This window comes from Vanellus vanellus (genome assembly GCF_965231255.1).
Source record: "Vanellus vanellus genome assembly, chromosome: 10".
NCBI lineage: Eukaryota > Metazoa > Chordata > Aves > Charadriiformes > Charadriidae > Vanellus > Vanellus vanellus.
In genome coordinates this window covers 13,602,548-13,628,424 of record NC_138915.1, presented here as the reverse complement: position 1 = coordinate 13,628,424, position 25,877 = coordinate 13,602,548, and the positions used below count along the sequence as shown (strand labels likewise).

The 25,877-nt window shown below is 50.6% G+C and overlaps 1 protein-coding gene across 1 annotated transcript in view; it reads right to left on the bottom strand.

The window, feature by feature from the left end:
- The window catches only part of AR (androgen receptor), a gene marked incomplete at both ends in the record, with an annotated part of 59,113 nt that overhangs the window by 12,361 nt on the left and 20,875 nt on the right, over positions 1–25,877 (bottom strand). The window contains 2 exons of the mRNA XM_082488496.1: positions 5,262–5,378; positions 16,650–16,801. Of these exons, the coding sequence (XP_082344622.1) occupies positions 5,262–5,378; positions 16,650–16,801 (269 nt within the window). The remainder of the gene's footprint in view (positions 1–5,261; positions 5,379–16,649; positions 16,802–25,877) is intronic.

Below are 25,877 nucleotides of genomic sequence, written 5' to 3'. Positions count from 1 at the left end.
GAAAGAAAAGCTCCCGGGCTTAAAAGAAGAAATAAAAACCAAAGATGAATAATCAGTGCCCATGAGGTCCTGCGCACAACTGGAGCCAAACCCACACTGTATAAAACACACACATGGTTTGGCTTAAATGTTACTTTTTTTTTTCTTTTTCCTTAAATATGAATTATCTAGTACTAAAAGATATTGAGGGAAATAAGAAGAGAGCAAGCAGCCGACCATGCAGGCTCTGAGACTGCAGCTGTAAACCAAAGCCGTCCACGCCGGAGAGCGGTGACGGTGGATGACAACTGCTCTTATCAGAGGAGCCTCATGTCTGCGCTTTCCAGGAGCAGCTCTTCCACGGACCACTGAAATACTGTGGTATTCAGAGGTAAAGAGTATCTTATATTCAGTCTAAAATTTATGGATTACGGCAGGACTCCTCCAGGTTGTTAAACTGCCGTGCTTATTGCACCCTAAAATTCAGCTGCTGCAATGGCCTTAGTGGAATCTTCACATTTATTTTAGAACGAAAGATATTGGGGTCCAGGTCTTCTCACAAACACAACTTTAAAGACACTAACCCTCTTGTAGTAAAGCCAAATACTTTTGTCTTAGTTTTATGTCACCTGTGCAAAACCCCTTTTTGCTGGTAGCTCCTACTCAGCAGCTACTGGAAACAAAAACAGAATAATAAAAAAAATAAATTGAAGAGATCTGTTAATACTTTTATTCTAGGATGAGCTAAGCTAGGCACTGGACTTCTCCAAACCAAGTTGGGACGAACGCGTGACTGAAAGCAGGCAGTTCACCGGCTGGGCTGTTAGCCGGGACGACAGGACCGGGGAAGCCCGGAGAGGCAGGGCTGGCACCGCGCTGCCCCGAGCCACCCCCCAGCGCCTCTGCAGTTCGGCTGGGCTCAATTGAGAAAATGTATCAGGCCAGTTTGGAAAAAAAGCTTAGAGGCTATAATTATATGGCAGCACGACAAAATATTCACCAGCGCATTCGCCCCAGGGAGCACACTATAGAGCGATTGTCCAAGCGACACACATTTTAAGCAACTTAACCTGCCCACCCTCCCGCCAGGCGTTTCTGAAGCTGGTGAAGGAGCGCCCTGGGCTCCAGCACAGGTTTTTCACGAGTGCTGGGACTGGGGGAAGTTCTGGGGACCGGGAAGGAAACTGCTGTTGCACCAGCAATGGCAGAGAAATCCCGCCAGCCCCAGGCACCAGGCGCTGATTTCAGCTGCAGGCAAAATGGCACAGAAGCTGAAACAGGACTTGACATATCCTGTTCTTCAAAGTTTCTACTAACGTCGACCAACATGTGGCTTGTCAAAACCAGATCCCATCAAGCTATCAATCTTTTCTGGCACAATAATTTTAGTTGATAATTGTACTAGTGCTGGTATAGCAGACATGTTTAAGAGGTCTGAGTCAGTCAGGCCCACGTGAATTAAAAAAACTCAAACGGTATAAAATCAGACAGTACCGCTGAACGGTTTTAAATCACTCAGGTGACACATTTCAAAAGTAATTATAAATGTTGAAGCAACATCAGACGGGTTTGTTTCTTACAAGGGTTGCTCATGGCCCTTTGCTAAGTGAATGTCTACATTCATTCCAAAAAGAAAATTAACCATTTCTACTAAAAAAGCCTGTGTGACTATCCATAGATGGGAAACCAGTAATGAACATTAAGGACTGAACAGATTGATCAAGGTCTGCTGATAAGCTCAGTCTATTGAAGCAAAGTACATTTCACTGTAAGTAGATATATGGAGCGACTGAAAAAGTGAGCCACACTCAATGAGTGTCAAACCCCATCCTCAGAAGCCTGAACTCACACCAAAGGCTGACGGACAAACACACACAGTGGCCCGTGTGGCAGCACGGTTCAGTGGACACAGCACTAACGGGATCCTGTGTCACGCGAAGGAGGAAAACGCTGGCCTGGAGAGCATCTTACCGCCACCCTTAAGCACCGACGCTGCTGACACTGGGAAACTGTGGTTAGACATTCACCGTACGAGGGGGGTGTTTGCAAACTGCAGAAGTCATAAGAGTAGTAAAGACCAGACAACACAGCCTGGAGCACGGAAGTAAAGAATTTTACCTAGGTGGTTATGCAGAAGGCTAAAGAGTTATTAAGTCACAGCCAACAAATACCCATGGCGGGGACAGAAATTCAATTAAAGTAGGTTTTTCAATCTTGCAAGCAAAGCTGCAATAAAGATCCACTTGCTGGAAATAAAGGACAGACAAGATGAAAAATACGGTACATCTATCACAACACTGAACGTAATTAACTACTGCAACTGTGCGGCAAAAAATGTGTTAGATTCTCCACTGCTGGAGATGCTCACCTCGATATCAAATGCTTTCATAAGACACGAGCTCTACTCGAACCACAGCAACCGGACCTGAATTAGGTCTAAATACAGCTATGAGTCATGCCTTGGGCTTTTACAAGACACCGGCAGTTATTACATGAGTTTTCTAGTCTGACCATCAATGAACTGAACTGAATTTTATATGTTTGGGAGGTTTCACCCCAAGACAGGACCTGCACGGAGCGCAGTCGCGAGGCTGAAGGTGCACAGCAGACGTCCCACAGCACCGGCGGGCTGCCAGCTCCGGCCGAGGCGCTTGGTTTGCACAACGGGAACAGCCTACGCCACCTCGCACGCCACGATCACAATGCGCTGGCAGCACACGAACAGGAGGCACCTTAAATCCGGAGCGCTGCAGTTCAGCGGCAGTTGCGCTGGCGAAGTGATGGGCAGGGTCCGGACCCGAGCAGGACAGAGGGGTCCGGATGCCCGTGTGTGCAGCGGGGCTGGCGGGATCCCCGCAGCCCTGCAGGCACCTGCGCTCGCAGTAGGAATTGCTGCTGTGGGAGAGGCAGGACAGTGCACCAGCAGAACCAAGCACACGAAACTGGCATTATCGCTTTTTTTTTTTTTTTTCTCTTTCCTTCTTTTTTTCTTTTCCTCCTCTTGGGCTTTGCAGTGTTGATCAGGAGAGAAGATTCTGTTTAATGGATTTCAGCTTGCAGGTCAGAGTGATCTCAATCAATAATGAAGTGCTTCTACATATTGCTATTCTGTGCCAAAGCAGAGAGTCCTAAATAAGGTATTCAGTGTGTCACCTCCTCCTCCCATTAAACATACTGAGAGCTGCAGATCTGCTGGTCACAGGCAGCTCTATTATACCCTAAACAGTGACTGGTAATTAACAGGCAGTTAAAAACAACTGTTTGGGGTTTGGAAGCCTTTTCAAATGCTCTGCCTCTCTACTGTGGGAGAAATAACTGTGGACAAACTCATAGCACGCATGTTTTTAACAATTGCCTTTAAACCGACATTCAAAACAAATGTAAAACAGACCAGGCAGAACAGGTCAGGGTGACCCAAAGAGCTTAAGAAAAAAAAAAGGGGGGGGGGGGAGGGGGCTATCAGTATTAGCATTAATTTTGTCAGAGTGTCCTGCAGAAGAAGGTTACACTGACGTATGTCTTCTCTTACTTAAGGAAATTTCACCAGAAAAGAGCACTTAAAAACAAGAGCACGCTTGGTCCGGATGGCATTATGAAGCCCTTCTGCTGGCTGCGGACTGGGGAGCTGGGTTTGGCTCCTCACCCCTCTCCCCCGGCTCGGGAGCCCAACCATCCCGCCGGCAGGGTGGTGGTGGCATCCCAGTCCCGACCCTCCCAGGCAGACAAGGGAAGTGTCCCAGAGGAATCTCCCTGCTTCCCCTGGGAAGCGACGGCCACCAACGGCCACGAAAATGACTGTCATCAGGAACTCCTGCAAGAAGGCATGCGGGCAGGCACTGACGGCGCTGGGACGGGCTCCTCTGCCCTCGCACCCTCCCAGCTGGGCTGGATGACCGGGGCCGGGGGCAGCACCGGTGAAGCAGATCCCGGGGAACTGAGTCGGAGATAGCCACTTGCTAGTTCAGCAAGCAAACTATCTGCTTGGTCGCAGCAAGTGGATGGGCAACCTCCCTGGTGCTCCGAAATCGTGCTGTGCCTTTGCAGTTGCCCATACACATCGCTCCCGAAGCGCTGCAGCAGCAGCACCCCGCTGTTTGCCGCCGGCTCGCCCGCCACGGCGGGGGGGGGGGTGTCTAAGTGAAGAGCGGTCAGAGCCAGCGCACGGGGTTGACGTCGTGAGGTTTTAGGACTGCATTACCTTTCGGGATGTTTGTTGCCTCTGCTTGCTACCAGGAGGAAAGGAGCGAGCTGCACGTCTCCGCATCACCCCCCCTCCCCAAGAGATGTGTCCCGACCGCGCTCACGTTTACTACCCGCTGCTGCAAAAGCAGAGGGGAGCAGGCTGGCTCCGGCCCCGCTGACTGGACGGGTTTGTTGGTATCTGAGCTCTAAGAACTGTTCTGGAGGAGAAATACAGTTGTAACCACTGCTCCTCAATGAGCAATAAACCAGCACCTTTTCAGCAGCAAGTTCTTCAAGACAACATTGCAGCAGTCCCGCCGCTTCGGGAGGCACTGCCCATCCCAGCAATGGTGGAAGGATTTAAACTAAAATGTTGGCAGGTTTAACTAGCCAGGGCTCCCCCGCTGCCCTCTGCGCTGTGCTCACACCGCCGGTGGCTTTCCTTTCTCTGTCACCGGGACTCCCCCCTGCTTCGCCACAGCTCAGGTCCATCAGCTCTGTTTTTCAGGGTATTTTCTTTCTCACTGGTACATCAAATGAACTCAAAGATGAGCCACCCGCTGATCTACATCGTAGCTTCTAGATTTTGAGCAAAAAAACGTATTTCGGATACGAGCACTCTGTCAGGTTTTGGTAGAGCTACAGGTTTTGGAACAGAGACAAACAGTAACACAGATCTTTACCAGTGACACAGGAGCAACTTCCATTCAGTGAAGAAAATTACTGGGGCTGTAATTTTATAAAGAAAAATGCCCCTTTCTGCCTGGGAAAAGGCATCTTAAAATGCGACTGCTCTATTCAAAGAGGCTTCGGTGTGAGCAAGAATCCAGCTTACCCGGCCATCTACATTTTTTTCAGATTAACAAGGTTTTAAATTAAGGAAAAGAATGTTTCCTGAAACTCAAATAAAAGTTTAATGAAATTCACAGCTTTGGTATTAGAAACCTGCAAATGTTTTCCAAAGCTCATTACGCTCCATCAGCCTCATTTATTCAGACATTTACTGACTATTAATATGCCAAGTGCATTTGTTATCTGCAGGATTAGCCCGGCATCCCCAGCCCATCGCAAAGACCCAGGGGATGTTATTCAGACCGTACCTCCGAGAGTCATCCCAGCTTCGTAGCACTTCCGCAGGCGGCAGGACGGGCAGTTTTTCCTTCTGAACTTGTCGATGGTGCAGTCGTTCCGGCTGGCACAGAGGTATTTCTGTTTACCTACAAACAGCAAGGGAAACGGCAGATGGGTGATGGGTACCGATCAGACCAGGATTCTAAAGAGAAATGGGCTCAGGCTTTCTCAGTATCACCGGAGAGGAGAGGAGAGGAGAGGAGAGGAGAGGAGAGGAGAGGAGAGGAGAGGAGAGGGAGAGGAGAGGGAGAGGAGAGGGAGAGGAAGACCAGGATTCTAAAGAGAAATGGGCTCAGGCTTTCTCAGTATCACCGGAGAGGAGAGGAGAGGAGAGGAGAGGAGAGGAGAGGAGAGGAGAGGAGAGGAGAGGAGAGGAGAGGAGAGGGAGAGGAGAGGGAGAGGAGAGGGAGAGGAGAGGGAGAGGAGAGGGAGAGGAGAGGGAGAGGAGAGGGAGAGGAGAGGGAGAGGAGAGGGAGAGGAGAGGGAGAGGAGAGGGAGAGGAGAGGGAGAGGAGAGGGAGAGGAGAGGGAGAGGAGAGGGAGAGGAGAGGGAGAGGAGAGGGAGAGGAGAGGGAGAGGAGAGGGAGAGGAGAGGGAGAGGAGAGGGAGAGGAGAGGGAGAGGAGAGGGAGAGGAGAGGAGAACCATATCAGTGCTGATTTTCCAGTTCACCCCCCAGGAGGAAAGTTGGAAGTTCATATCTTTTGGGAAAGCAGCACAGTTCTTCCTCTGCTGCTACTGGAGTGGTTCACCGCCAGATACATGCACCTTGTACAAGAGCTGGCTACCCGAAATGCAGACGCGGTCACTGCTGTTTTGCCATACTTCAGCATCCCTTCTCTGCCTGCCCTCCCTGCTGCCAGACGGCACTGCTCCCCCTTGACCGGCGCACAGCGGAGGCTTTTAGACCAAGATGTCCAAGGAGAAAATTCACTCTGCGCTCTGCAGCACAGCAGTCAATAAACAGCAATTAAAAAGTAATGAAATATGGTTCTCATTTTTTAAATGTCATACATCTATTGCTTGGCTTTTTGCTGTGAAGAGTGGTTTTTCTCCCAGAACGCCTTCAAAGCACAGTGTGATCCTCCTGCCACAGCACTTACCTACAGCTTGCTGAATGTAGTCCCCAGACAGTGGCCGCCCCTCTACAACCACGACTCTCTTTACAGCCCCGTTTTGGGGCTGGATTATTTTTTGCGCCATCCATTAATATAACTGGGTTTGCTGCCCGCAGGTTACAGACACTGGGGTTGGGGAACCGATTGCATGGGGAGCTGCTGCCCCACGGGCTCTGCCACCGTGAGCCTCATGGCACCAGCCACCCCGTCCCCTGGGCTGCACGCACAGCCAGCCAGCGGCAAACTGGGACCAGCGATCCCCTGCAAGGGAGACCCTGCGCAGCAGCAGGTTTAGGGGGGCTTGCACAAAATTCCTAAGTTACTTATTGTCAGACCAACTGGTATCTTAGACTCACCTTTCCACTTGTTTAGAGAGCAGTCCCTAGAGCTCCTTCCTGACTCATTATTTGTTTTCTTGTCAAGTCTAAACACATTTACTGGATCGGGATCTATCTGATGTTCTTCATAGTGTTCCAAACTAAACCAGTCTCAGTAGATAATAGAGCTGTGCACCTCACAGGCTCTGAGTAAGAAGCCTACACGGGAAATCAGTCTATATCCAGCTTGACCTTTATTTATCATCCTGCAAGCGTTTGCCTTCTACATTCTTACAGGAATAGCCCGTTGTAATCATCAGAGATCCATTAAAAGGATGAGGTTGAATCTAACCGCTTAATACACCAGTTTTGACAAGAGATGCACTGATTTGGGTGCACCGATTTAACAGCTCCCCACCTCCCACACACACATCCACAACTTCTGAAGGTGCTGGAATCATAAAAAGTGGCACAGTTTTAGCAGTCCAGTATCACAGACCTCACTGGCACCGTCCATTGCTTCTCCATTGCCCTCCCAGCGCCAGAGAGAAGCTCTATTCCCTGTACCCTGTGGAGCGAGGAGCCCACGGAAGGTCCCACCGCTTCTCCCCGGCTGTGGCTTTGCTGGCGTGACCGGCCACCAGCTGCAAAATCCCACCTGCAGCCCCTCATCACAGGGGCACAGAAAAGTCATTATAAGTCTCAGCGTATAATCAGCTCCTCATAGTGCGTGTGCACGGCGCTACGCCAAAGGGCTGCAAAAAACACCAGGCTTTTGCACTCCTTAGAATTGTCCCCATTAAAAGCTGATCATTACACCACCCCCAGTGCCTTAGCTGTTAAGACTGGAGACATAATGGGGCACGAGTGCATTACCTGCAGCACGTGACACCTCGCTAAACCCTTTTAACAACGTTCTCATCAGCACCTCTTCTCATCCCCCTCCCCTTGCTCATTACCAGCGTTAAGGACACTTCGACAAGCCTCAGGAGCAGCGGTTACACCAAATCCCGGAGGACACAAGCACCATCCTCCCTTTCAACGGTTCATTGAGGAGGTTGAGTAATAAACAACTTCAGCTGAAACTGGGTTACTTGGAGTTATTTTTGTGCTATGGGAAGCGAGCGCCGAGGCCATACGCTCTCCACTTGACCTCTTTACGTGCATACATCAAACAAGAACGGATGCCCTACTTTCACGGGCACGGGCATGGAGAACTGTAAGGTGATTTTGCTCTCCTTCCCCTCCAGCTGCACGGCAGGATTCCTGTCTCGTGACAACGTCTGGCACTGGGATGCTCCAGAGCCCATCAAAACCACCACGAGTATAAAATGGCTGGGGTGGGGACTACTGGGGAAGGCTCAAGCCCAGCCCACAGGGCTAACTCGGTCTCTGGCCGAGGCCATCGGGCTCGGTGCTGCCCTGGGAACATCCACACAACCCTCCTGCTCTCCCCTCACCCTTCGGCTCCTGCTCCTTCCCTATCTTGCCTCTCTAGTCTAAACTACAGCGTTTTTTGCAACAATAAGAGCTCAAAATCTTTAAAAAGGTCAAGCCTCTCCTGTGAATGGCTTTAGGAAGGGAAGGCGGCGCAGTCACTGCCCGAGCTCCCCAAGGACGCTCCGGGGCCAGGCGCAGCTCTATCTAAATTCCTCTGCCAAGAGGAGGAACATCCACCAGCCCCAGCCCCCTCCTCTCCCCCACGCTCCAGGCAGCATCCCGACACCCATGCTTGTCCCCAACCCCGCTCTGTCCCCACAGGCACCCACGGGAGGGGTGCGGGGAGCGGGTGAGACTTGGGAACCGGGTTCAAGCCTCGATCAATGAAGCAGCCAGGCCGTTTCCCACCAGCTCTTCCGCAGCACCCGCCACCTCTGGCGCTGCTGGGAAGGGACGCGGAGAGGGAGCGATCTCCCACCAGCCGAGGCCAGGGAGGTGCCTCAGTGCCTGCGGCTCTCCCGGATCACTGTGCACAAAAGGGGCACATTGGAAGAGTCTCTATGACAACTTTACCTCCCTGCCGATGGGCTCGGATGAATGCAAGCTTTTAAGTTGCAGTCAACAACTCACCCCCACGGTCATGGTACAGTGATTTTGCTGAAATAGCGAGGGCCTGCTTCCTGGTTCACAAAATAAACTCTTTGGGGCAGGAACCGATTTTCTGTTAACTCTACTCACATCGTCTGGCACTGTTTATTTTAAGCTGTTAGCCATTAACAAAAAGGGAAACAAATGATCATGCAATGGCTATTCATAAGTCTCCTTCTGCTCAGCATGAGAATACGCTGCTCCCTCATCTTGTCCCAATTCCTAGGGATGCAGAGTTTCCCTTTTTAACTACTGGAGAAACCCAGCGCCCTCATCACTACTATCCCCAGGTGTGGATACGGTCTGGGAAAGAAATCCATGACCTGGGAGAGGGACCACACCATGTCACTGCCCCGGTGAAGCCAACCGTCCCGAACCTCCTGCGCTCGTCCCATCTGCTCGACACTGGAGATGTATGCCAAGGGAAGTCCCCCCTCCTTCCCTGCCGATCCAGATACTGTTCGGCATGCACGCAGGCGAGAAGTGAAGTCACAAAGGTACTCGGCATCCCTCTGCTATGTCAGACCAGTGCAGGAATCCCAGGAGATCAGTCTGTGCAGCCGAGGCTCTCGCAGGCTGCTGTAGTTCCCCCCTTCACCGCACACCATGAATCCGCTGCCGTACCACTGACTCCTTCGCCAGCTCCAGCTCCCTCCTGTGCCATCTCACGGCAGGCAGAAAGACGCTTCTGCCACCACTAAGTCCTCCTGCTTATCACCTGCAATAACCATCAGGAGCAGAGGCAGTCGGGGAACAGCAGTTCTCCAGCCTCGACTGAAAATAAAGATTTATGGAGAAAGATTAGTTGTTCAGTCCAGGGAAGTTATTTAACTAAAAGCCTGTTGCCACATGAATTGTTGTGCCTGGAGTAGCTTTCTCTTCCAGAAAGCAAAGTAATCTATGCAAACATCTGGAGTAAGATTTACAACCGTGAATGTGAAAACCCATTAAATGCCTTTTGGAAGAGAGATATACCCTTGTATTTCAGGGCATAAACCAAATTCTGACAGTTGAGGGATAAGGTCAAGCTTTCTAAGAAAGCGAATCCCCCAGGGCCTCATGTAACCACAGGGCCTCTAGTGCTCTTCTGTAAAAATAACTAAACCACTATTAAGAAAGTATCTTTGCAAAGTAGTTTTCGTAATAGTCACCTGTATTTACCAGAAGACTAAAGAAAGCAGAAGGAAAGCATCCAGCCCCAGTGACACGGTGCAGGCTTCAGCACCAGCTCCAGTTCTTTCCGAGGGCAGCGACTCCAGCAGCCGGCGGTGGCTGGCAAGGCAGGCTGCCGGCGGGAAGAGCGAGGGGGAAACCCTCCAGGGAACCAGAAATGATGGTCTGCAAGTGAGAACATTACCTAGCCAGAGAAACGCAAGCACGAAAGTTAGAGATGTTGGTGAACTAACAGCGTGGGCAGATAACAGCTCCGTAGAGGAGACAATCTAGCAAGAAGCCCGGAGCAAGCCAAGGCTAAGCGACGAGCTTTAAAAGCAAACAACTATAGGACTGTGCAAACTGAAATGGCTTTATTTTAAAGATGCTTAAATCCAGCAAGCAAAAACTTTTTAATTCCTCAACTCTCTGGCAACAAGACAAAACTGTAATGTTTCAACTCCTGAGCCTGGCTGAAGTCAAACTGTCTGCTCCAGACGCCAACCAACCTCATGGCTGACACTTCGCCGACAGCTCGCTCGAGCGCAGGCTGAAGCGGCGAGTGGCTGCCAGTTAGTGGCACAGGGCAGAGAGCTGCCACCCCTCAGGGCACCCAGCGGAGCGGATGCTCACGCATCAGGTAACCCACAGAAAAGCACTGCTGGGCTGGGCTGGGAGGAGCTGGTCTGTGGACACCCAGGGGAGAGAAGAGCAATCCCACCGGGCAGGGAGACACGCAGGAGACAGGCAGTAGGCTGTGCCAGGAGAGCCTGACCTTTCAAAGGGCTGATTATTCCACCTCCCGCTCTTCCCACGGATTTTTAAGGCCAATAATAACCAAAGGGCAGCGGGAAACCCACCACTGCAGCAGGAGCATCATGGTGCTGCAGCACCACAGAAGTCTTTTGCCGACGCGACTCTTTTGCATACTGTCAGATCAGCCACGAGATGGAGAAGAACGAACTTTAAAACATGCTGATCGTCTTGGAAAACAGTTAACTGTAACTTGTTGTCATCTTGAAAACTGGCAAGAAATTGCTGAGTTGGCCCGCAGACATTTCTCCGGTGCAAGGCAGGATCCCCAGCAGGTCGGGATGTAGAACAATAATCCATATGGATAGTGACTGAAAGGGAATCGGGACAGACTGCACAGCAGTCTGGCTGTTAGCCCTCTAGGAAATTTGCCAAATACTGTGTTATTTTTTTCATTTAGCTCTCTGCTACTTAAAGGCAGCCCCATCAGGAACACAGCCTAAGGCATCCCAGTCCTGCGCTGCCAGATGGCCATCAGATTTCATGCAGTTTTGGAGGGATGAGGAAGGTCTACCATTTTTCAGGGATGGATTCAGGGGACAGAAAACCAACTCCCTTCCCAGATAGGATGGTACAACAGGAACCCCTGGACTGCCAATTGATTTGGAAGTATGTCGTGTTTGAAGCATCTTTCCGTTTCAGGGACAACTAGGATACCATGAGGAGCAAACCATAATGTCTTCAACTCATCTGAGCCTAACTGTGCATAGAATCATAGAATTGTTATGGCTGGAAAAGACCTTTAAGATCATCAAGTCTAACCGCTATCTAACTCTACCAGGTCCACTTCTAAACCTCGTCCCTAAGCGCTATATCTAGATGGCTTTTCAATACATCCAAGGATGGCGATTCAACCACTTCCCTGGGCAGCCTGTTCCAGTCTTTGATAACCGTTTCAGTGTAGAAGTTTTCCTAGTGTCTAACCTAAATGTCCCCTGGCGCAACTTGATGGCATTTCCTCTTGTCCCATCTGTTGTAACTTGTGAGGAGAGACCAACGCCCACCTCTCTACAACCTCCTTTCAGAGAGCGATAAGGTGTCCCCTCAGCCTCCTTTTCTCCAGAATAAACAACCCCAAGTCCCTCAGCTGCTCCTCATAAGACTTATTCTCAAGACCCTTCACCAGCTTCGTTGCCCTTTTCTGGACCCTCTCCAGCACCTCAATGTCCTTATACTGCGGCGCCCAAAATTGAACACAGTACTCAAGGTGCGGCCTCACCAGTGCCGAGTACAGTGGGACAATCAGTTCTCTACCCCCACTGGCTCCACTGTTCCTGATGCAGCGATGCCTGGGACACAAAGTGATGCCTTGCCTACTTGTGCTGAGAAAAGCAAAATCTGCGCTGAGGTGAACACACTTTTGCTTCACCAAACCTTTGTTATTGTAGGAGAAAGAGTAATTAGAAGGAGGAGGAGTCCTCCTTTGCAGGCTGCGAGTGTGTCTGGCAGCAGAGGAGCAGCAGCACTCCTTGCCGGGGCTGCGAGCCCCAACCATCTGCATCCCTCAGCGCTCGGACACCAAAGGGGTGACAGAAAGGGAGAGATAAATGCCCGGTTCGGTTACAAAAATGAGGCTGGCCATCTTGCAAGTGAGGAAGTCCACATCAGTGCTAAAGAATCTGCAGGATGTGTTTCAGAGCTTGTCTATATATAACCTGGACATCTTGAGATAGTCTATAAATCAAGAGCACTGACAGAAAGAGATCAGGAAAATATTCATGCCTTTTCTGTTAACTCTTCCAGCATCTTTCTGGAAAAACCAATTGGACTTGAGCTTGGAAAAAAATTCAAATCTGTCAAACATTTTATCAAAGCAGGAGTGATCTGCTCTACTGGAAACCACACGAATCCCTCAGTGTGTTCCGAAAACGAAGAGGAATTATTATCAAAACTTTTTTTTTCAAATCTTTTACCTTTCTAATCCCTTAGAAACCAGTGTATGTCTATAAAACCTTCTTAAAAATCCCTGAATTACTGCCAAATAAGTTCAGTATATGATAAAAGAAAAACTACATCTAGCTATTCTCCGTTCCCTCTAATGTGATCTGTTTGTGCTGCTCTTCAGTTCCCAGTCCATTGCTTCTCTGATCCGTCAGAGGCTGCCGGTTTACACCAGTAACAGGACGGTAATAGAGGCAGAAGAAAAGGTTTCTTTTCTCATCCAGGAAGCTTTCTGATCTGCTGTTGTAAAAAGTCTCCAAAGGTCACCTAAGGTTTTCAGAGGTGCATTTTATGGACTTTAAAACATGAGAACACGCTGAAATATCAGCTTTCAATATTGCTCCTCAACTTTAAAAAGGAAAGGTCTGGCTGGAAAATCGCCAAGAGTTAGGATAGAAATCATCACCTACTACTACCCTGCATTCAGTATTTATAAAGGGCTCTGATTTATTGTCTCTTCTCCAAAACGAGGACTCTATCCATGTACCGCAGCGTAACATAAGGTGAAACCTCACACTCGGGCAGGTACCCCCCACCGCTGCCGCTCCTCACTGCAGACACACTTCACTCCACAGTCTCATCCAGGGGAAAGGCAAAAGGCTGCTGCTGCCCGATCCTAATGCAACTGAACACTTCTAACCCTTTGCAATACCTCGAGGCTTAAAAACTAAGAGGAGGCATAAATACGACTTAAATTAATGACATAACACAATCAGGAAAAGGAAACAACACCACAGCATACGATTAAGAGCAGTGCAAGCAGCCCCCTCTCCCCCGGCACATCTCACAGCCCTCATCCGCATGCCCACCGGACCGAGCCCACCCTGGCATAAAAGGAAGAGCATCGCTCCGGGACTCGCCAGCCGACACGGGGCATTTCATCAGCACTTTATCTGACAGACAGAGCCAAGACTCCACTTACTATAAATCAACAATAACTTGCTGACTTAAACAAGCATCTGTTATTTACTCTGGCTGCACAAGCCAATCCATCTGGCCTTACACAGAATTAGTGTATAGCAAAGAGACATATCTGTAAATAATTTACTTGGGGGAAAAATGCCAAACTTATTATCTATTAATATTATTTGACTGTCCTATTACGGCAACAGGATGCTGCTGTCCTCTACGGCACAGCCCCGATTCATCCCTGAACCAGTGCTAGCAAGTTCACTGGGGGCATGCATGATGAATGAGGGAAAAGGTGACTCCCAAAATGTGCAGGATAATGCTGGAATTAATCAAGAAGCAGGGCTCTGGCAACAGCAGGTGATCACCCATCGGTTTGAGACCTCCGCTCGACAGCGGGGTGATGTAAGGCGCAGGAGGGGAAGGTCATGGCAAGACAAGCCAGAGACAGAAACCTCCATGCCTGTCACTGGCCACTGCTGGGAACCGCAGTGCCCCCCTCTCCCAGGGGTGCCATGGCCTCTAACACCAACTGCCAACGGTGTGCCGGTGCACCAAATAAATTACGTTAGCACCAAGGAAGAATGATGGTTTGTATTGGTTCATCACTCCAGAAAACAAGTCAGATGTGAGATTTACAGGCACATTACATTACTGGACAGTTAAGCTTCCTCAGTAGAGACTCACTGCTGCCAAGGAATCACGACTCTTAGAAACCAGATACCGCTCACCCACAGCCGAAGAAAACAGCTGGATGAGGTCCTTCTACATGCTAATTACCAAGGAAAGATGGTGAAAAGACCTTGCTGTTGACAGGGAACACCTGGGCTCACATGTCTCTCCGGCGAGCCTGACACTACAGAGCTGGACGTGAAGAAGTTGCTTTCTCAAGGGTTGAGAAGGATCGTGGACACCAAGGTCAGAGCATGACTCTTGATGGACAGACAGTTCTGCCGTTTTGCAGGTATCGAGAGAAGTGATCCTCTGAAAGGGATACAAGAGAGGAAAAGCATCCCCTAACTTTGGAGTTGTGGGTCTGAGCTTGCAGAAGGGTTGATGGGAACTTAGAATCATAGAATTGCTGAGGTTGGAAGGGACCTTTAAGATCATCAAGTCCAACCGTTAACCTACTCTGACAAAAACCACTTCTAAACCATGTCCCTAAGTACCACATCTACCCTTTTTTTAAACACCTCCAGGGGTGGTAAATCCACCACGTCCCCGGGCAGCCTATTCCAATGTTTAATAACCCTTTCAGTGAAAAAGTGTTTCCTAATATTCAATCTAAACCTGCCCTGACATAACTTAAACCCATTTCCTCTCATGCTATCACTTGTCACCAGGGAGAAGAGGTCAGCCCCCACCTCTCTACAACCTCCTTTCAGGTAGTTGTAGAGGGTGATAAGGTCTCCCCTCAGCCTCCTCTTCTCCAGGCTAAACAACCCCAGATCCCTCAGTCGTTCCTCATAAGATTTGTCCTCCAGACCCCTCACCAGTTTTGTAGCCCTTCTCTGGACACACTCCAACACCTCAATGTCCTTCTTGTAGCGAGGGGCCCAAAACTGAACACAGTACTTGAGGTGGGGCCTCACCAGTGCCGAGTACAGGGGGACGATCACTTCCCTAGTCCTGCTCACCACACTATTCCTGATACAGGCCAGGATGCTGTCAGCCTTCTTGGCTGCCTGGGCACACTTCTGGCTCATGCTCAGCCGGCTGTCCACCAACACCCCCAGGTCCTTTTCTGCCAGGCAGTTTTCGAGCCACTCCGCCCCCAGTCTGTAGCGCTGCATGGGGTTGTTGTGACCCAAGTGCAGGACCCGACACTTGGCCTTGTTGAACCTCATACCATTGGCCTCAGCCCATCGGTCCAGCCTGTCCAGATCCCTCTGCAGAGCCAATCTACCCTCAAGCAGATCAACACACTCGCCTTGTTTAGTGTCATCTGCAAACTTACTGAGGGTGCATTTGATCCCCTCATCCAGGTCATTGATAAAGATATTAAAGAGAACAGGCCCCAGCACCGAGCCCTGGGGGACACCACTTGTGACTGGACACCAACTGGATTTAACTCCATTCACCACCACTCTCTGGGTACGGCCATTCAGCCAGTTTTTTACCCAGCGAAGAGTACACCTGTCCAGGCCACGAGCAGCCAGTTTCCCCAGGAGAACGCTGTGGGAAATGGTGTCAAAAACTTTGCAAAAATCCAGGTAGATAACATCCACAGCTTTTCCCTCATCCACTAAGCGGGTCACCTTATCATAGAAGGAGATCAGGTTTGTCAGGCATGACCTGCCTTTCACAAACCTGAGCTGACTGGGCCTGATCACCCTATTCTCCCGCATGTGCCATGTAATGGCACTGAGGATGACCTGTTCCATGACCTTCCCAGGTACCGAGGTCAGACTGACTGGCCTGTAGTTCCCCGGATCCGCCTTCCGGCCCTTCTTGTGGATGGGTGTCACATTTGCCAACCTCCAGTCAGCTGGGACCTCCCCAGTTATCCAGGACTGCTCATAAATGATGCACAGTGGCCTGGTGAGCACTTCTACCAGCTCCCTTAAAGCACCCTTGAGAGTCAAGAGCAGAAGGAGACACTGGGTCTCACTAGGACACTAAGATAATCAGGCATTGAAAAGGACTGTTCTTTGCAAATTGCTTTGGCTACTTTTTGAGGGGAATTTGTAATGTGGAATAACAAACATCTGACAAAGAAATCAGTTTATCCTTGAATTTTCTCCTTTACTAGGTTAAGAGACCTTAGAAACCCACCACACTTTGTCCCCACCACTCCTGCCTCAGTCCCCTCGGCTTGGCAGGCTCCCCAAAGCAAGGCTGCTCAATCTTCAACAGGAGGAAAACAGATCACGATGCCGCAAATGCCTCCAGCACTTATACATTAATGACCGGTGATGAGAGAATTTGTGACAGCAGAACTTGGCTCTTAGGCTACTATGGTAGAGAAAGCCAACACCTGGAGGTGGGAGTGATTGTCCCTCCTCTCTTTGTATGCGTTACCTTCAGCCGCCCGTTTGAAGAAGACTTTGCAGCTACCACAAGTGAGGGCTCCATAGTGGCACCCAGATGCTTCATCTCCACAGATCAGGCAAGTCTTCTGCGGTGGAAAGTAATAGTCAATGGGCAAGACGTGTTCATGGCCAGTCTCCAATCTGCAGTGTAAAAGAGAAAGAACAAGGGAAAGCGTCAGCAAATGAGGTTAGGATGAGCTATGGGCGAATGCAGCGGATGGCGCTTGGGAGAACTTTCGTGGCAAACCCCAAAATTTTGGTGTCGGGACAAGCCAAGCACTGATCAGAAAGGAGGCAAGAGATGACTAAGCCAAACCTCGCTCTGGCCATGCAGAAGACCATGCTGGGGCGCCCCTCCTGACACTGCCCTAGGTACAATATATGACTATGTGTGGCAAAGTACAGGCACAGTGACAGCACATCCTAGAAAGAGAACACGACTGGGACTGGCTGTTGCACTGTTCATGTAATTTTGGCTTAAACAGTGAGGCTTGTATATCAAACAAGGACTCTGCATGCTCATTAAGCTATGTGATCCCACTTCATTAAAGTCACTGTTGTCACTTCACTACAGATTAATTTATCGTTTTGATTCTTAATTTAAAGAAATTAATTTTTTCCTGAGCTATCAAACTCCCTTAAGCTATTCTTTTCTTCTCGCTTTTTTCTCTTGCCTGTTTTCTACCCATTCCCTCTTTCAATACCCAGCAGTGGCTGGACTGACTTTTCTTCCAGGATGCCTTGTTCATCCACATGACTACTAAAACCAGCCAGAAGCCTCTGGTGAAAACATAAAGCATTTGCTGTGAATGTGTCCAAGCAGACTCCTGTTTATACCCATCCCATGACTAAAGGCACTGCCTCTGCGTCTACCAGTCACACAGGGCACATTGGCATAGTGCCACCAAGGTCCCTGCTCTGGGATGGCCGCATGGGCAGGGCACAGCGCTGCCAACCACGGAATGGTGAAAACAAACCTGAGAGACAAAAATAAAAGTCGCAGGGTCTCCCATATAATAATTATGATTAAATGCTGGAAGCGGGTCGGTGTGGGTTACAGAGCTTCACGTTTTCCACTCACCAGCTCAGTAGTCTGAACAACCCATTTTGAATTTTCAATCTGGGTAGCTGGAAACAAGGATGGGGACAGAAACCGGCTGTTAGCAAGGGCAGAGCACGGACTCCCACGAAGACCTGGGGCCATCTTTGCCTGTTGCTGCTTTCCCCAACCCCCAGTTTTGACATAACCTCTTCCAAGTTCCGCTGGAGAAGCACGAGGAGCCTCCTGTAGCCCTGGCACAGCCCAAGCAGGTGCCAAGCACAACGAGAGGACCGCGGTGGTGCCAGGGTGCTCAGGAGGCAGAGCTCCACACCTCCGACCCTCCCACCACTCCCCGGCCAGCACAGCCCGCAGCTCACGTGGTGTTGACAATGTGGGACGGGTTCCCCGTGAGACGGAACGCTGCGGGAGGACTTCGCGTGGCACGGTGCTGCCCGCGCGCGCGCCGGGATGACATAGTGCCAACCAGCTGCGTTAACCACAGCATCGAGACGCTCCGAGAGCCAGCCCTCCTATCCGACCACGTATTCCTCATGCTTCCCGCCATCCGCATGCCCAACCCCTTTTGCCTTGGCTGGTACCCGTCCTGCCACCTCCCTCCCGACACACGTTTGCCACACGCTTGTTAGATCAGACCTATGGAAGCTGCTTTTTTGGAAGGCATGGCGGCACGAGAGGTGCTTATCGGACCTGCAAGTCAAGGCATGTCTGGGCAGTATGGGGAGCAATAGCATGTGAAGTTATTTGCTAAAACGGCCTTTTTGTCAAAAGACCGGGTGAGGCAATTAGCTTCTAACAGTCAGCCAGGTCACTGCAACTTTTTGGTCAAAATTAGATCTGCTTTTAGTTTCGGGGATTGTTTGAATGCTTGCAGGTGAGCTCTTAGAAATCAAGTTATATTAAGAGCAAACGTGACAAAGCTGGGACTTCTTGGAAAAAAATTTTATACTCAGAAAAGTCCCATTTGGGCCCATAGGGTGAATAAACTCAAAATCCACTGAAACAGAAAACAGCCCTGGGAGAGATGGCAGCCAGAACCCATACCATGAATCTTCTGAAAAGTCTTGCAACTTTTAGAAAAAGGGGTCAAAGACCAACACAGACCGCGGGGCAAGGGAACACTGTCCTGCTTCTCAGCCCCTCTGCCCTGAACTGCCGCCCATGGCAAGAGCCTCTCTGCATCCCGCAGGCAGCTCTGCCCGTCCCAGCACGAGGCAAGCAAGGGGACATCTCACTCACTGAAAGAGCAGCTGGCAGCATCGAGGTTTAATTAAGGAAAGATACGCGTGTTGTCTGGGCTAACCATCAGCTTTTCCACTGGGGTTTCCATCTCTGCAGTAAGTTACAATTCCTCAAGAACAGACGAGGAACCAGTATTTGACTGGTTTAAACCGTACCATAGGCTGAAAAACACCTTCAGGTGCAGACAGGACTTAAGGGACTGTTGCTGTTATGTGAACAACTAGCTGGGATGCTTAATTTCAACCAAAGATTAACTCTGTTACCAGAGTACCGGTGCGGTTTGCCTTTCCCACGGGTCAGGGCTCTTTGCTGAAGTACGGCTGTCTTTTCTAAGCCCCTCACACCTTGACAGTAAGGCATGAAATGGGACAATTATTGGTGAGATCAAAACCCAGGCTCACCTCTCTGCTCTGACCTTGCTGTCAGTTGTGTCCTTCAAGAACGCTATCTTCTATTCCTCATACGAGAGCTATGCAGATCCTACCTAAATTGTAGGTTAATAACTGGAACAGCAATTTTATCCTCTGTTTTTAAGGCAAGAAACGTTTTGAGTGATTTCTTGTCTTTTTAGCAGCAGCAATCAGAATCAGTGACTCATCTGTAGCTGCTGCTCGACTATCCTTCCCTGCCAATCTCAATTTCCAAGGCTTTTCTTGAATTATTGATGAAGCGGAGGAGATACAGTTGGCTGCAACATACCTGCCATAGTTAAGTCCCGACGCGACAGACATCTCCCTGCCTCGCCCTCGCAGCATCCCGCCTGTCCTCCCGGCGCGATCCCACTGTCCCATCCCCAGCAGCAGCCCAGGCCACCCCCCACTTTCCCCGCGCCACGTCTGCACAAGCACCCAACGCTCCACGGCCTTGGCACTCACTTTGAGGTGCTGCCGTAGAGCAGACACCACTAAGAAATAACCAGCAGCAGATATAAAAGCTTTGCTAAAAACGTCTTGTTTACCCAGCAATTTTTTAGATTCCAGTAGTACCAGACCTTTCCTCTAATGACCCGTTACCTTTTTTCTCCTCTCTGTGCATTCAGAAATCTGAAAAGGGCTAATTTATGTTTTTCCGTAAGGCCTTCCATACTGTGCTTTCCCCGTTCTTTGCACTACGTATTTCAGGTTGGCAACGAGCAAAAGTGACTCTCACAGCTGTTGCGATGACAGAGGCAGGACCCCCAGAAGACCTTGGAGCGGTTTGTGAGGCTTAACTACTTAAAGCTGCAAAGTAGGTTAGCAATTTTAAGCAGTTTGGTAAATAGCGGTTTCTGCTAAATAACTTAATAATTTTTCTGCTAAATATTTAACTCTGTTAAATAGCAGAGTTGTGCAAGTACAAAACCGCCTTCGTGCACGCGTGTACGTAGCGCACCTATCCACGCGCACCTGCCTACCAAGGTGCTGAGCGGAGCATCCCAGAGGCGCTCGGGCTCTCCCCGCAAACCCCCGTGGGCTCGGCCAGTCTCGCCCCCAGTTGCCCACTTACGGCGGGAACTCAGAGGGGGCGGGCAGACACTGAAGGTTAATCCTGGCTGTGAGACAGGCTCGGCCCCAGCTGTAACGCTCCTGCCCTTGGGGTTTGCCCAGGGGAGCATTCAGCCCCCCGGCGTCCCATCCCGTCCATGGGGAGCTGACGTTTCGGCAGCCGGGGAGCGGCTGGGCTGCAGGCTGAGCCCCGCGGCACCAACGCGGTTTCCAGCTCATTCCCGCGCCTCTGCTACTGGCAGCCACCGTCCACGGCGCAGAAGGAATTGCCCAGGAACGCCCCTGATTTTAAAAAGACGCCAATTTGCCTTTTCTTTTTTGTTTTTAGAGGGAAAATTGTAAAAAAAAGATAACTGAAAACATGGGCAACTCGGTGTGAGCTGTGATAATGGCACCTCTAACGATCTATTTTCCAGTTTCCGAGAGACTTTTTAAAGGCGTTCTCAAAATACGTAGGCAATAACACCGCAACGAGCCATAAAGATGGCTTACGGAGGCTGCAGGGGTGTGCGGACTGGCAGCTTTCTGGACAGAGCCCCAGACACCCACCTGGCACGGGGGTCCCGGCCACCAGCAGCGTTTGCAGCTCCTCCAGCCCTGCCCCGGGGAGCGGAGGGGTGGCTGAGCGGGAGGCTCACCACGGGCTGCCCAAAGCTTTCCTCCGAGCGGAAGTTTTTACTCCGTCGGTACCTGCTGACACACCGAGAGCGTTGCGGAGGGCTGCAGAATACGGGGCCGTAGTTTGCACAATATATGGCAAGTGTCACACTGCCTCAGAAACCCAAAGCAGGGAGATAGCGCGGCGCGGGCAGACACAACTGGTGCAGCAGTGACGTCGGGCAGAGATTCCAGCCCTGGCACACGGCTTGAAGGCCAAGGTCAGGGCTGCTCACAAAGGAGCACGGCGGTTTTTAGGGGATAGAAAAAACAACCTCAGTATCTCTCTTAGGGCTATAGGAAGAATTTTACTGCCGTCTCAGAAGGGTTCTTTAAGGAAACGAAGAGCATCTATTGAGCTCCTGCCACGTGCAAATATTTCTGTACAGTAGGAACTACAATTTCGCCACGCAAGCCCTTGTTTGTCAATAGTTGATTTCACCCAACAGCCCAAATTTCACAACGCACCCAGAAAACCAAGGGCAATCACGGATAACAGAAGTCAACCACTTCTCATAACCCACGGAGAAAGTTTCCGTCTCAGCAAAGGACAGCACACGCAACCCAGAAGGAGCCAAGGCACGACTGCCCCCTGCCCAGAACTTCTGGCTCCGAAGACAGACCATGAAAAAGTATGTTTGCTGCTTTATCTGCAGGGCTTCTGCAGTCCATGCCTACCTGCTGGAGTAAGATTAATTCATTAAGCAATTCACCATGCTAATACAACACGATGCATATTCCTTACGCTCCCTCTGTTTTCCATCAGTCTGACAGAACTGAATAAAATTTCCACCTCCTTGGCTCTTAAATTTGACTACATTTTCCCCGTTGAAATGACTCTAACAGTTGCAGCAGAACAACCCCCCAGCCTGAAGCGGAAGGCTGCAGCGTTGTTCCCTGCAGGGCTGTGCCCTGAGGGCTGGCACAGCCTCCTGGTGGCATGGGCTCACCGCGTGAACTGCTCAGTGTCGGTGTTTGCACCAGCGGGCTCGGCACCCGCTCCGGGATTTAGCTGCCTTGTCCAGAGACATGCCTGCTAAAGCACAACGCTGTGGATTTGCAAGCACGGAGACCCAGCTGGGCTGGCCTTCGGAGAATCCCTAACCGGGATTTGCCCACCAGCCCGCCCACGGCGGCTGCCACGCGCCCCAGCTCATCCCAGCCTGACCAGCCATCAGCTGGGAATCCCCGGAGCAGAGCACACACCGTGCTCTTTGGGGAAAGCGGCTGGTGGTTTTGCACCTTTACAATGCTGTATCTAAAAATGTGCCTGGCCAGGATGCTCAAGAAGATGCTGAGCCATGAACCAAATAAGTACTTGCACACAAACTCGGATGACACGGAATCCTGTCCAGTCATCTCAAGCACTGTCATTTCTGAGATACTGTGATGTTATCAGTAGTAAATGTTGCCTTTAAAATGGCACCATCTGTGCATGACACTTTCGAACAGAATATTAAACATAACTGGCTTCCCGTCAACGGAGTTGCGTGGCTCCTGCCCGGACAAAGGTCTGTGACTCCCAGCGAGGTGCAAGACCCACGTTTAGCTAAGAGCAGGACTGTCCATTTCAGAGTCTCACGTCCCCTTGCACATTCCCGTTTCACTGCCAATGGCTTCAGCCAGATCTGAACCGAATCTTCAAACCACAGCCACTAAGCCACTCTGATTCAGATAACAAGGCCTGCACGGAAACTTTAAAGCATCCCATCTGTTAAAATGCTTTGAGCAGTTTAATCTATAAACACACAGCCTTGTACACTGAATTTATTTCCTTTTTTTTTTTCTAAATAGCCTTGAATATGTTTCTAAACTGACCATGCCTTGTTTTCATGTGTAACTGCTGGAGGCGGAGAGGCAAGATAGCATCTCCGAGAGAGCAGAGCGTGGTGCACAGTGTGAACAACAGGGACGCGTCTGTGGTAAACACATATGGGAACCTGATCTTCATTGGATTTAAATAAACATTAGCAGATGACAACAGGTTCTCCAAACATCCCTGGCAGAGAGGGCAGGCCGAACCAGCACGCCCTCAGGAGAAGGTCCTCCCACCAGCAGCTCCCGGGAGCAGCAGCGTGGGGCTCTGCGGCAGAGAGGGCAGCAGCGGCTCGGGGGCTGCCTCCCCAGCCCAGGGGGCACAAAGAACTTCAACAACAAATCCACAGATCCATTCGCAAATCTCCTAAATTAAATTCTCCCTCTTTTTTTTTTTTTTTTTTTTTTTTTTTTCTTTTCAAATGCTCTGTTTATTTATTGTGACAGTTTCACACATCGGGTCCCAGCCGCAGCCAAAGTGCCATCTCCACCAGCCCGGGCAAGCCCACAGCTCTTTGTCCTTTTGCTTTCTTCTGCTGCTCCAGCCTGGAGCTGCTCAGAAGCCGGCTGCCGTTCGCCCTGGCACCCAGGGGACAGTCCCACACAGCCACCCCAACCAACCGAGCCACCCCACGCCTACTGACGGGATGGACGGCAGATGCCGTGTCACAACCCAAAGCACTGGGGAGTCTCCGGATTTTAATGACCATCACCGGCTCTCGCCTTCCAGCCATCCCTCAGAAGGAAGCAGAAAATGAGGTTAGAAAGGTGAAAGGAGGGAGGTATGCTGTATCTGAAATGCAAAGCCTGGGCAAAGCCACTCTGCAGCCTCTGTGTCACATAGGTGGCCTCTGTATTTTGGATACAGTACTGAGACCAAAACTTCTGCCTCAAAACATGATCTCCAGCCAGTGAGCTCGGGGAGCAGCTTAAATAAATCAGCTCAGAGAAGATGAAACATTTGATTTCCCCAGATAGAGAAGGTATCCACGAAAAGAGACAGCATAAATGTACTGCAAGGTTACTTCAGATGGGAACTCACCTGATCACGAAGCACAAAGGGGACAAAAAGCAAAACAGGAGTAATGCAAGCGGGCTTCAGCCCTGACGAGCACCCCCGAGGTCATCAGCGCTGTACACCATATCGTCCTGGTGACTGCAGAGTCACCTGGAGCCTCCAAGGACAAGACCTTGGTGTCCTCGGTGCACAGAGCGCCCTACTTATTTCCCAAGGAAACAGTCTGTCCTGACTAATATTTTGCAAATAAGTTTAACCCACACCATAGTCTTCCATTCTCAAATCCATCTCCTCTGCTGACAAAAAGAACATGTGACTATAAAGAAAATTAAAAATAATGCGATACTTTTGATCCATATATTTCACACTCCAAGAAACGCTGCCATCGTGCCAGTCAGGGAGTACTGCCTTACAGTCCCCTAGAAAGCATCCTGGCTGTTACTGTCCTTGGCAGGGTACCGCGGGCTTGTAGTACCACATACTAAGTCTCCTTTTATAGCAAGACATTTAGCTTTCCCTCTTCGAAAACCAAGCGCAGTGATGCTTATGAAACACTTCGGCAGAGATGATGCGAGTTCCTTGGTGGCTTTGCACAGCAGCCAGGGCTGAAGCGCGAGTCTCCAGAGGTAACAGAACATCTCCTTGGCTGCGCCAGCTCCGATCCCGCTGGCCAGGGCCACCCCTTCGGCAGCCCAGGTCTCTCCCACGGGGCTGGGAACGGGGACAGGAGGCTGCCGGACCCACAGCCGGCCGTGCCAGCAGCACGGCTCCCGGCGCCTCGGAACAGCACCGGGGCGGCGCTCCCGGGGCAGGAGGGGTTTTCTCACCAGGAATCCCCATCCTCTCCCAGGGCTTGCCGGGCTCACGCAACCACAGAGATCAACGTGGGGCTGAAGACCAAAGTCACTCTCTCCACACATCCTTCACGTACAGATTAATGTTCCTTTTGTTTCTGTAGCGCACGGATCTGAATGCCAGCACTGCATTTCTAAATTAGACAAGTAGTCCCTGCTCCGGCTCCCAGACCCTCTGTAGAACAATACCTGCTCTGAGACCTTTCCCTGGCAGGGTTCAGGGACAAGGAGAGGTTTGCAGGGGCTGGTGGCCGGCCAGCACAGAGCTGTGTCCAGTGACGGGGCGCAGCCAGAGCACCTCATGTGAACCGGTCATTTGGTATCTCCACAAATCTTGGCCAATCAACAAAGTTCTGTCATGCTTAAAACTGAAAACAGCAGCTGCTGGAGGGAGAGACGATAGGGTACGCATGGCGCTGGCAGGATGGGGACACCGATGGCAATGCCCTCTGCAGATGCCCCGCTCACCTCTGTGCTCGGACAAGGCCAGAGCTCCTCTCCAGCCCACGGACATCTCCTCTGCAGCCTGGCAGCAGGATGAGCACCACGAGCCCCATTCACCAGCCTGGGCTGTCTAATACAGAATGGGAAACCTCAGGACCCGCATCCCCCTGGGTGCTGTCGGCAGAGCGCTCGCCATCACCTCCAGTCCACAGGTAGCAGAACCGGGCAGCCGACCCTCGAGCATCTCAAGGATCTCAACCCCCTGAGCCCCCAACCGGGGATGACCCCGAGTCACACTGTCTCATTCCGAACGCCAGGCTGACCCCTCCAGCCGTCCCTGGGCAGGGACCGAGGGGCTCGTGCCCTGCAGGAGGGTGCCTGCTGGAACAGGGCTTCCCCCATGGTCCCCCCAGGACCTTCAGCTAACTCCATAGAATCTGGTAAGTTACTGCAGAAAGAAACCCAAGGTGGGCTGATTTAAAACAATATCATATAGAACTTCTAATGTAATCAGAATTTAATTTGGCAACAATGATCCCTCTACTTAAATAATCGATTTCCATCTTTTCTATGCCTCTCTTGCAGTGATTTTCCTAAAGAATGCTTTCAGCAATGTTCCCTACCTTCATGTTTTCTCTTTGCA